This window comes from Xenopus tropicalis, chromosome 1 (genome assembly GCF_000004195.4).
Source record: "Xenopus tropicalis strain Nigerian chromosome 1, UCB_Xtro_10.0, whole genome shotgun sequence".
Lineage (NCBI taxonomy): Eukaryota > Metazoa > Chordata > Amphibia > Anura > Pipidae > Xenopus > Xenopus tropicalis.
Window position 1 is genome coordinate 188,487,172 of NC_030677.2, and position 12,715 is coordinate 188,499,886.

Genomic DNA, 12,715 nt, shown 5'->3' on the forward strand with positions numbered 1-12,715 from the left:
TGTATCATTGGTATAATGTGTTCCCATGCTAGCTTGTATTGAGGGTATGTTTTTTTAAACTAATTATTTTTTTATGTAAACAATGTAGAATCTTTATCATCCTATTTATATAGTAACAGTATTAATCAGTGCTTTACAGGGACTGTCCATCCTTCCCATCAGTCCCTGCCCCAGTGGAGCTTACAATCTAAGGTCCCTATCACATTCCCATCAGTCCCTGCCCCAGTGGAGCTTACAATCTAAGGTCCCTATCACATTCCCATCAGTACCTGCCCCAGTAGAGTTTACAATCTAAGGTCCCTATCACATTCCCATCAGTCCCTGCCCCAGTGGAGCTTACAATCTAAGGTCCCTATCACATTCCCATCAGTCCCTGCCCCAGTGGAGCTTACAATCTAAGGTCCCTGTCACATTCACATCAGTCCCTGCCCCAGTGGAGCTTACAGTCTAAGGTCCCTGTCACATTCCCATCAGTACCTGCCCCAGTAGAGCTTACAATCTAAGGTCCCTGTCACATTCCCATCAGTCCCTGCCCCAGTGAGCTTACAATCTAAGGTCCCTATCACATTCCCATCAGCCCCTGCCCCAGTCGAGCTTACAATCTAAGGTCCCTATCACATTCCCATCAGTCCCTGCCCCAGTGGAGCTTACAATCTAAGGTCCCTATCACATTCCCATCAGTCCCTGCCCCAGTGGAGCTTACAATCTAAGGTCCCTATCACATTCCCATCAGTCCCTGCCCCAGTCGAGCTTACAATCTAAGGTCCCTATCACGTTCCCATCAGTCACTGCCCCAGTGGAGCTTACAATCTAAGGTCCCTATCACATTCACATCAGCCCCTGCCCCAGTGAGCTTACAATCTAAGGTCCCTATCATATTCCCATCAGTCCCTGCCCCAGTGGAGCTTACAATCTAAGGTCCCTATCACATTCCCATCAGTCCCTGCCCCAGTAGAGCTTACAATCTAAGGTCCCTATCACATTCACACACATGGACAATTTCATCATAAACCAATTAACCTGCCTGTATGGTTTTGAAATGTGGAAACCCAGAGGGGTAACATTCATTTCCCTGCAGATAACGCCTATAGAAATATTATTAAAGAGATGTTATTAAATGTTACCTTTGCACTTTGAGAGGATCGAGCCGTTTAGGATAAGCTGTGAACATACTATGAGCCAGGTCACAAAAATATGTTTACCTCGATCTGCCCCAATTCTGAAACTATAGCAAAAAAGGGAAAATTGCTCTGACTGCTACATTTTAAACCATTAGGCGGGGGTGCAATGAGGCTTTGACCACAAACTTTATACAGACACAATATTATATTAATACTGGGTGAGTTCAGAGGAGCTCTTGTTTCTTTATAAATTTTGTGGTCACAGCCTCATTGCATCTCCACCGAATAGATTAAAATTTAGTGGTGAGCACAGCTTTCCCTTTTTATTTATTGTTATAGTTTATACAGGAGCACTGGCAGCTGCAGCTTCTACCCTTCCTAGCTGCAGTCAGGTGACCCCAGTGGAGCCAGTAAAAGGGTAATCATTTGTGTATATCTACACACTGGGGCTGGATATTGGGGACTGGGGAAATGAGGGTTATATTGAAACTGTGGGTGTTTGCTGTGCTGTGAATATTGAGGAATAGCTAGGTATAGCAGTTGGTATATAGCAATGGTTCCCGCCATATAGTTCCTTTGCTCACAGAACAATAAATAGAAAATATGAAAGAACACATGGGTACCTCAGAAAATAAATTACTGTATACGCATTATGTGATATTTCTGCATTTTGTATCCAGTTTTTACTCAGTATTTTCTATTCTCACAATATATACTTCAAGTGCAGCACCCTTATTTTATGCCTTTTTCATTCCATAAAGTGTTGGGTTGGGAAAGACGGCGGCCTTGACTTATTCTGCCAGTAGATTGGAAATTCCCTTAAGCTGATTGAGGAGCAGATGGGTCTCAGAGCTGCAATAATCCCGGGCGCATTTCTTGCCTACAGTCTGTGCCTTGAAGCTCTGCAGAGGTTTTGCTGGGGTTTTGCAGTGACGCAGTGACATATATGTACAATTTGTAGCATTGCCTCAGACATGTATGTAATACCGCATAATAACTTTTGCGCCTTTATTTGAATAGGATCAGCAAAACTAATTAGGGCTCAGCCTTTCGTCCTCCTTCGTCCCAATCTCAGAATAACAAATCCCGACAACACTTATGGATTAACAAACACTCCAAAAAGTTCTTAACTGGGGAAAACAACAACATATTTTCCCCACATTTTGCCAGACCTCAGCTACTTTACAGGGCAGAATACCTTTACACTGCTACTCCTCACCTCGGCTGGGACTAGTTTTGCCACCTGTCCAGTTTTGACCCGGGTAGCTTGGTTTTCGGAAGGGCTCTCCGGGACAAAACTGCTTGCCTGGTTTCCTCAATTTTGAAAACCAGGCAGGACTCTCTGAGATTGACGTGGCGATCGGCCAATCGCTGATTGCTATATCATAGCCCTGCGGTGTCCCTGCCCCACCCAGTGGCATCTTGTTCCTGCCCCCTGTCCGGATAGAATGCTCGCAAAAGGTGCCAGTCCTAGCTGGGACCTCACAGAAGTGGAGAAACGGTCTCCAGGCTTTCAAAAAGAGACTTGGGCGCCAGTGGTTCTTAACCAGGGACAGTACATTTTTGAAACAGAGAGCTACTTTTTTTGTACATTAAATATCCAAGAGCATAATATCAAACATCAAGTTCACAATGGATATTACTCATACCACGGGTGCCTGCTCCCAGAGTCCTATTCACTTGAGTCCTTACAAAGTGGTTTGTAGAAAAAGTTGTAAGTACAATACGTTTATACCAGTGAATTAAAACTAATTAAAAACCAGACAGGTCCTCCACTAGAAACCCAGCTCCTGCCCACGTTCACTGAGAATTATATACTGTAATGAAATGTCAGTCTTGCTCACAAGTTGCAAGTAAATGTACTGAGGGCACAAAGCCCTTGAGGACAATATCAAATACAGACAGAGGGAAATGAAATAAAATTCTTAATGGAAAAAATAGCTCACAAATACGAATAAAGATGTGGGAATGTGATATTTCTCATTAGGCTGATCATTAAGAAGTTTTATTACATATACTGAGCACTGGCGCAAGGGAACCAATTCGCAATCACTATTTTACTGTCGCATGAAAGACAAAGAGTTCACAAAAGGTTTACTACATTCCCACAAAGGCAACATAAATAAAATATTTGATTTGCGAACATTTTTCCTGTTGGCAACTAATACTACATTCCTCCATAAAAGTGTAATGCGGATAAACATTAAGCAAACAGGGATACAGCTCTGCTGGGAATCGAGTCAGAAACTCCCTAACCACTAGGCCTAGGAAAATAGCTGGAGAGTTCCCTTCACCTGGCTTTCCCAGTCTCAGCAGCCTTATTGGTCAGATATGGGCAACCAATCAGAGTTGACTCTGCCCTATAGAAACCCTTCTGTTATTACCTAGCTTTAGTATTAGCTTCTGCTCCAGTGTCTACTAGAGGACTCACCCATTCCCCTTCAGAATCTATTACAGCAACTATGTGTTCATACTACTTTGTTTACACCCGGGTGCATTCAGTAGCAAAAATGTAGCAAACAGTTTAATACATAATCCCAAAGAGAGTGATCAACATCAGCAAAAGTTGCCTGAAGTTAAAGGAGAAGGAAAGGTGGAATTCCTGAGGGGTGCTAAAATATTAGGCACCCCCCGCCCCCCCCCAGTGATTGTATTCACTTACCTGTATCAGTTATTGCAGTCACTGGGGGTCCCTAACATTTTGGCACCCTCCAGTGATTGTACCTTTCCTTCTCTTTTAAGGCTTTGATTGGGCTTTGACAGGAGTGACAGCCTAAGGAATTATTGGCACATTTTGACTGGTCATTGTCCAATCAGCATAGGATTGCTCAGGGGTCTCATTAATCAAAAGTGCTGTCGGTGTGTAAATCACTCTTGTCAAAGGTAAGTCTGTGAATAAACACTCTGGGGTGTATTTATTAACACTGGAGACAAAGATCACCGGTGATGTTGCCAATAGCAACCAATCAGATATTTGCTTTTGTTTTCTAACTTGTAGGTGACTGTTCAAATCTAATTGCTGATTGGTTGCTATGGGCAGCATCACTGGTGATCTTTGTCTCCCCATGCAACAAGCCCGTAGTTAATAACCCCAATGCAGGCAAGCCTGTCAGGGTTCCGTGTGGATACCTTTCTAACAAGCAAAAAAAAAAGATTGATAATAGCTATGGACATATATATATATATATAATATATAGCAGAACAACACTTATGACAGCTGAGATGTGGGGCTATATATGTCCTTGGAAAATTCCAGCTTTGCTATCCCAACACAGTATAAGATATATACACTTCAAAAGGTTAAGGCATTGGCATATGAACACGCTAGCACATCTGTACAAGCTCCATTTACTAAAACCATAAGTCTCTAGAATACCACATTATTATTATTAGAGTAATAGATTTATATTAATATAAAAATTACACAGTAGCATTTTGTCACTGTCATTGATTGCAATTAATGAATTTAGTTGTAACACATATATAGTGGTATATTTATTAAAGTGTGTGGGTTGCCCATAGCAACCAATCAGCAGTTAGATTTCAACCGTCACCTTCAAATTAGAATAGAAAAACAAAGATCTGATTGGTTGCTATGGGCAACATTACCAGTGATGGCTAACATACTATAATAAATGTGCCCATATTGTGTTGTAAAACGTATTTTAAAGAGTGAGCTCTGATTGGACGCACTTGTGATTTAAAGTTTCTGAGCATTTCCTTTTATAAATGACACAAAAAATGAAAAAATGAAAACCTATTGCTTACAGTCTCTGAATAGCAATGTCTATGCCATACTAAAAGTTTTAATGGTGAACAGCCCCTTTAATGGTCGATGCCGGTCATTTCCATGGTAATAATACTTGGTATCCTCAATGGAATTGCAGTTACCAGTACTCTGAACCTCGGGCAGGAACACGGCACGGTGAGAGCCCAAGTAATAACAGCAAACAAATGAATTTTACTGATGATCGCTCCTATTAATATAATGCGCTTCCATTCATAACAGCTGCTCTGACCTGCCATTGGTTTTTATCACTTTGAGCGCCGGCGTTTATAGCGGCTGAATAAAGTGATATGAGCTTGGCAAGTGCTAATAAAACTCATTCCTGCTGTTATTATCACATCGCAAATGTTCTGCCAGTTGGGATTTATTACTTTGCTGCTTTGGACTCGCAGTTTTGTTCTTTAGCACCAGTGCCAGTACTTGGTACCAGGGCCCAAAAGGTAAGAATAAAATCCTTTCCACAGACACATGTGCTCAGCACAAGCAGGTAGGAGATAGTATAGATGCAAAGTTCTACAGCGGGTACTGTGCTGCCCGGCCTTGCCCAGGCCTCACATGTTTCCATAGCCAACAACCAGGGGTCACCCAATTTGAAAGGGGTTCTAATGGGTTAACTGCTGCACATATATTTTTACATTGTCACCTCCCCTAGAAAAGGGTAAGATAAGAATAAGGGTAAAGACACACAGAGCTTCTAGTAGCAGCTACTTTTTCATGACTACTAAATGCCAGAAAATCCCCTGCCATAGACAATACTGAGAATTGCCTCTACTAAAACACATGTAGAGACAATTATCAGTAAATGATCAGCATTGTCTATTTCTGTAGCCGTGACAAGTAGCTGCTACTAGTAGCTCTGTGTGTCTTCACCCTAAGGGTCACTGCACCTGCATTGGCTAAAACCCAGAATGGTTATTTGTAAGACTTATCTATAGGGCAAGTGCCCATATTGCATTTGGTCTGTTTGCAGCAACAGGCACCATCGTGTATTTAGGTGCAGAATTCCCTTTTACTGGTTTATATCCACAGGGAATGTGTGTTATGCTGTAACCTGTCACAATGGGAAAATCCTGATTCAGATTTAGTGTCCTGTCATCATCAGCTACATACCAGTAGATAGTGAAAGGAATGACCTATCTTCTGACCACACTAAAAACCTCCATATTCATAGTCAGACATGGGGGCACAGCAATCTGTGCCAAAGCAGCTGCTGCACTTTTCATTCTGCCTCTGATCTGCCTTTAAGAATGACATAATGTTTTCTGAGATTTACAAAAGCCTAGTCACAGGGGCTCAGTTCCTGGCTGCTGGAGTGCTAGGATTTGTAGTCAAGCAACAACTGGAGGGTCCCTGGTGGGGCATGCTTGAGTTTCATATATTCCTATCCAGATTGTGGTCCCATTCCTCCCACCTTGTCTGATCCCTAGTTTGTCTAACTCTGAGTCTATACAAATCATTGTTAATATTACCATCAGAAATTAACTTTTCCTTGGACTTAAAAATAGTATATCTATCATCTATCTATCTATCTATCTATCTATATCTATCTTTTATCTATCTCAGTCTGTGTCTCTATCTATCCATTTTTCCTTCTTTATATCTCTGTTTGTCTGTCTTTCTTCCCATGTATGTATCTATCTATCTATTTCTGTATAATCTATTTATCTTTCTTAGTCTGTGTCTCTATCTGTCCTTCTTTATATCTCTGTCTATCTATTTGTCTGTCTATCTATGTATCTATCTCAGTCTGTGTCTCTGTGTCTCTATCTATCTGTCTATCTATCGATCTATCTATCATCTATCATATCTATCTCAGTCTGTGTCTCTATCGATCTATCTATCTATCTATCTATCTATCTATCTATCTGTGTATCGCTCTATCTTGGGAAATATGTTCATATAAGTCTAATTCAAAATATCAGACAGGGAGAAGCAGGGTGTGGGATTATCATTTGCACACATTTATTCTCTCTGTGAGCCATAAAATAAAGCAGCAAATAGAATAGGAAGGCACGTCTCCGGGGCAACAGCAGTGTTTAACCATTGCACTTTGAGAAACACAAGATTAACTCAAGCTGTTTCTGCACAGAGTGTAATAATGTCTCTGCTGCCCTGGGAATGTGCTGGGAATGGCATTATACTGTTAGTGTAAGAATGTCCCATGTCCCTGGCTGCTGGGCATGGACTGACTTTTTGTTTGTATCTGTAGATTACAGAGAGTAGCACAGCCCCCATTTATTACCCAGGCAGAGTCTGTTGCAGATGGAATTTAGAGTAGACACACAGACGGTAGCGATTTCATGCACAATGGATTTGGTAAATGTGAGGAAGGACGCACATTTGGGGAAAAATCACGTCATATTTAATCTCCAGCCTGATCTGGGTAAATAATGTTATGGAAACCTTGGCTCTTGCATAATCCGCTCGGCACTGGGGGCTCCGGTCTCCCAGACCGCATTCCCCTCTCCCGCCTGAAGATGGCGACAAACTACATTGCAGGCGGCGCTGCTGTCCGGGGTGCTGAATCCCAGCGAGGAAAAGTCGCAGCCAGGACTCACTCACGGCTCTCAGTGACTGAAACTCTACCTGTCCCTACACATTCTGCAACAAGGCTACATTTCCTTATGTGAGAGCTTGGTTCTGTGGCTTTAGTAGCCATTGGGTTTCTATGTGATTGGGTGCAGATATGTGGTCCTCCAGCTGTGTTTTAGCTTTAGGCAGAAAGCGGGCAGGGCAGCAACAGCTGGAGGGCACAGACTGACACACTTTGTCTGTGGGATCAGACACATCCAGCCTGTATTACATGTACTGAGTGCCACTGGATACAAGTGAGGGCACTAATGCAAAACTCTAGTGTCAGTCTCCCAAGCTCCGCCTGCCTGACTGATGAAAGAAAGTAAAACACAATACCAGCACAGCAAGGGGGCAATACTCCCACACTGCCTTGCACTTCTGTGGCCAGATATTGGTGGAATTGCCTTTTTTCCCCTTCTGGGTTTCAGTTGCCAATGTTAGCGCTGGAAGAGATGGATTGTAATGAGACAGATGCCTCCATCACAGAGCCCTAGTGCCCAGCTCCCAGACTGGCGACCCCACACAGCAGCTGACGCACTCGCTTGCTTCTAAACAGTGTGGGACTTGCAACTCGTCAGCAGTCGCCAATGATTCGCAGGAGCAAGAAACGGAGGCTGGAGAGGTATCTGGTGTTACTTGGGAAACTATGCCTACTGTAAGGAAGCGAAAGGCTGGAGTGGTGCCCAAGGAGAAGTAACACACATGGCATCTCTAGTCTTAGCCCGACTCCTCTGCCTGGTCCCTTTCTAGGCTCGGCTATGGATGCTTTAAACAACACTACCTCTTCGGACCACACTCCAGAGACGGGCAATGTTACGGAGCCGGAGGAGGTAGCCCTGAGCTACCAGATCGTCACTTCTCTCTTTCTAGGGACGCTCATTCTATGTGCGATTTTTGGCAACGCGTGTGTGATCGCAGCCATCGCCTTGGAAAGGTGTCTCCAGACTGTGGCCAACTATCTCATAGGCTCCCTGGCTGTCACCGACCTGATGGTGTCGGTGCTGGTTTTGCCCATGGCTGCACATAACCAAGTACTGAACAAGTGGACTCTGGGGCAGGTAACCTGCGATATCTTTATCTCTTTGGACGTGTTGTGTTGCACGTCGTCTATTTTGCATCTGTGCGCAATTGCGCTGGACCGGTACTGGGCGATCACCGACCCCATAGACTATGTGAATAAGCGAACTCCCAGGCGGGCTGCTGTGCTCATTAGTATCACTTGGATAGTAGGGTTTTCCATCTCCATCCCACCCATGCTAGGCTGGAGGACCCCTGAAGACAGGTCCGACCCCAATGCGTGTAAAATCAGCGAAGATCCCGGTTACACCATTTACTCAACTTTCGGTGCGTTCTACATCCCGCTCATCCTCATGTTGGTGCTGTACGGGAAGATATTTAAGGCAGCCCGGTTCAGGATCCGAAAAACTGTCAAGAAGGCAGAAAAAAAGAAAGTGGCAGACACCTGCTTGTCGGTGTCGCCAGCAGTCGCGGAGAGGAAAAGTAATGGGGAACCCAGCAAGAACTGGAAGCGGACTGTCGAACCAAAGCCCAGCGCTTGCGTCAATGGGGCAATAAGGCATGGGGAGGATGGGGCTGTCCTGGAAATTATCGAGGTCCACCATTATGTGAACTCCAAAAGCCACCTGGACCTGCCAAACCATGCCCACGACATGGCAGTAGCCCCCTGCTCTGAGAAGAGGAACGACAGAGCTACAGACGCAAAGAGGAAAGTGGCTTTGGCCAGGGAACGTAAAACTGTCAAAACCTTAGGTATTATAATGGGCACCTTCATCTTCTGCTGGCTGCCCTTCTTCATTGTAGCTCTTGTTTTGCCTTTCTGTGAAACATGCCACATGCCACACTTGTTGTTCGATGTTATAAACTGGCTTGGCTACTCCAACTCCCTGCTCAACCCTATCATATATGCTTACTTTAACAAAGATTTCCAAAGTGCTTTTAAGAAAATCATCAAGTGCAAATTCTGTAGACAGTGAACGCCCCTTGGTATTGTCTGACTCTCACCCTATGCCAACATCCATGCCTGCTGCCCTCATTATTCAACCAGTACATGGAAGAGGGTTCAATGTGATCAGCACTTGGGAACTTTAGGAAAAGGACCTTTATTAGCCAAGCAGAGGAGCAAGTACCTTTGTAACATACAGTACATGGCTGCCTTTTGTCAGAATAGATATCATGTCCAAAAAAAACTGTCCTAAATTATTTTTTTTTCTCTCAGTTGCCCAATATGGTCATTAAATGATTTACAATGTAAAGTCTTCTGAATCTCTTTGCCAGGATCAAGTGCTATTAAGGTGATTCTTCTGATTCGTTGAGGATAGGAGAACATGCCAGGACAGCATGGTACAGTAGCAGTGAATCTGCCCCGCCACTGGCGTTACATAATAGCTGGTAAGCCATTCTCATGGCCAGGTAGTGTGAGAAGGTTGGGCAGACGTGACCTCTGTAAGCCATATTTACCAACTCAGAAACAAAACATGATCAAAACCATCCTATGCATAAACTCAGCTCTCACTGCTTATTAAACAGAAGCAAGATTGTCTTAAAAGACACCCTAGAACAGTGAGTATTGTATGTAGAAATGTAATTCTGAGCTGAATGTACAGTATGATATCACAATATTTGCTGGTTACATCACAGGTTTATTGGAAATAATAAACTTTGCTCTGCCGTGCAAACCAGTCATCACTTATCTCTTTTTGTGATCATTTCAGGTTCAGCAGAGCTGGCTAAGCCTTGTTCCTTTCAGTTGTTGAACTGCAGCTTCCACGTTGTTGGGGGATGCTGGGAGCTGTAGTTGGGTGAGGCTGGAGGACCGCAGGTTAGGCATTTCTTCATTTATATCCCTCCTTTAGGCTTAGGTAGGGGGTGGTTGTGCTAAGGACAGCACTACGGTATTATAGGGTGTAAATAATGTTATGGATGTATTCAAGGTTGAACAAGAGTCTTCCATCCATCTCCTTTTAATAAGTAATGACAGAGAGGAGATCAAGATTGGGTCTCTGTGCACTGGAGTGTGTACAAGTGCATTAGCGTTATATACTATATCTGTGCAGCCAGCCCAACTGCAACATACTGAGGCTTCTATTGCAATGTCTTCTGCTGCCTTTCACTTTTGGCTCTTTCTTATTATTTCTGCTTTTGCGTCACTTTATTTTTTTTTTTTCCTGTTTGTTAATGATTTTATTGAAACTGCTTACTTTGGAACAACGGCGTCGGTGGGATCAATGGTCGTGCCGCTGACTTAACACTACAACCGTCCAGGTAGCAATAGTGAAAGTTTAACAAGGAATTGATTTATGTAGGGGAGGAACCCATATGGGAAAACCAAATGATATTCAGTGTCACTTGAGTCTATTGCTAAAGCCAGACATGGCAAGATGCACATCAGGTAAACTGTGTATTATTTAAACCCTGAGTCTGAGTGATAATGATGGGAAGGGAATAGTGGCAGTAATGTAGCAGAGGACAGGTGCTGGAGTCACTTATTTCCCCCTCTTTCTCATTTGTCATTTGATTTTCTCTAACTGTCTGGTTACTTTAGTCATTCGCCTGCAGGAAAATAATCCTGGGGAATCATTGCCCAGAACTGGAGGCCGGTACAAATGCCACTCCAGCTTCCTGCTTCATAATACAATGGTTTTTATACTGAGGATAGCAACCTATGGCTTTCCAGATGTGATTGGACTACAATCCCCACCATGCCACCAATCCCTGTGGCATTCTGGGAGTTAAAGTGTAACAACATCTGGATGGTCACAAACTAAATATAATCCCAATATAACCCAACATGATGACTGACTATTTTTTATCTACTGGGGAATTGTACCTCAGTCTATAAGAATTCCCTGCATTCCGGCTCTTGAGTAGATGTATATGGAGAACTTCACATATACACCACTTCCATTTTTGCATTGTGGATTAATGGATGTTAATCCAATGTTTATCCTGCATTATCCTCTTGGCTGATTTGAAATACATAATTCCAAGGGAGTGTGATGTCAACTAATCATAATGTTAACACTACCTGACACATTGATCAAACAACCCCTTTCCCTTTGCTCAGTGATTCTATTACTATATTGTTGAGAGACTTAAAGCAGCACAGAGTTTCCTTACAAATAGTCAGGAAAGGGCTGTTTACTACCTGAAATGTGAGATTTAATGGAATGTAAGTCAGATTGCAGTGGGTCTTCATTTGATCCCCAGATGTGCCTTTCTCCTGCCTGACATTTAGAATGCTATCTGTTTCTTGGGGGTCAGTGACCCTGGCAACCAATAAACAGATTATCCTGATTTTTATTTTCATTAATATTCATTTTCACTTATGGTTCTATGCTGTCTCCTATTTATCTTACACTCTGTTCCAACTGCTTCCTGGTTTCTAGGGGCTCCTGGCAACCAGATAACAGTTTAAATTCCCAGCTGATCAGCTGAACATCTAAATCAAACAGTAAATTCTAATACATGAAATTGCCTTAGAATGCGACCAGTAATCTGATTTGGTTTAATGTGACAATGTCACTATGCGAAGAAAGTGGAACTGTAGCTGAATAATGTCATAAAATAAAAAAAGGTAACGCTAATGAACTTTTTAAGATATATTCATAAAAAATGATCAGTGTTTTTACTGTTATTTTTTGTTGCTGAGAAGGTTAATACTCACCTTTTGGCTCAATGGAGCATTAGCCACCTTAGGGTTAACTCAATACAGGAAGTGAATAGAAAGTGCATAGGTAGTTAGGGTCGGTGACACTCTGGCCAATCAAACAGCTTTTGAGCCAAACCTGGTAGTACTGTACTTGTAGTACTGTTCCAGGGGATCAATCTGAGTAAGTTTATTTGGGGTATAAAAGATGGTTGACCTGTAAGTTAACTTTTAGTATGTTATAGAATGGACAGTTCTAAGCAACTTTTTAATTAGTCTTTATTTTTTATTTTGTATAGTTTTTTTTTTTAATTATTTGCCTTGTTCTGACTCTCAAATTGGGGTCACTGACCCCAAAACTATTGTTCTGTGGGGCTACAATTTTATTGTTATTGTTACTTTTTATGAATTATTTTCTAGTCAGGCCCTCTTCTATTTATATATTCTATTCATATAGTCAGGCCCTCTTCTATTCACCAGTCTTTCATTCAAACCACTCCTTGGTTGCTATGATCATTTGAACCCTAGCAACCAGATAACTGCTCAAATTCCTAAATGAGGAGCTGC

At 42.7% G+C, this 12,715-nt stretch overlaps 1 protein-coding gene across 1 annotated transcript; it reads left to right on the forward strand.

The window, feature by feature from the left end:
• Window positions 1-7,167: 7,167 nt before the first annotated feature.
• On the forward strand, window positions 7,168-10,185 carry htr1a (5-hydroxytryptamine (serotonin) receptor 1A, G protein-coupled). The gene has a single exon (XM_004910375.4). It carries the CDS (start codon window positions 8,241-8,243, stop codon window positions 9,474-9,476), a length of 1,236 nt encoding a protein of 411 aa, XP_004910432.2. The 5' UTR covers window positions 7,168-8,240; the 3' UTR covers window positions 9,477-10,185.
• Window positions 10,186-12,715: the final 2,530 nt, after the last annotated feature.

What these genes read in the sequence shown, in the direction of transcription:
- htr1a (XM_004910375.4), top strand. Translation starts at nt 8,241, where the DNA reads ATGGATGCTTTAAACAACACTACCTCTTCGGACCACACTCCAGAGACG.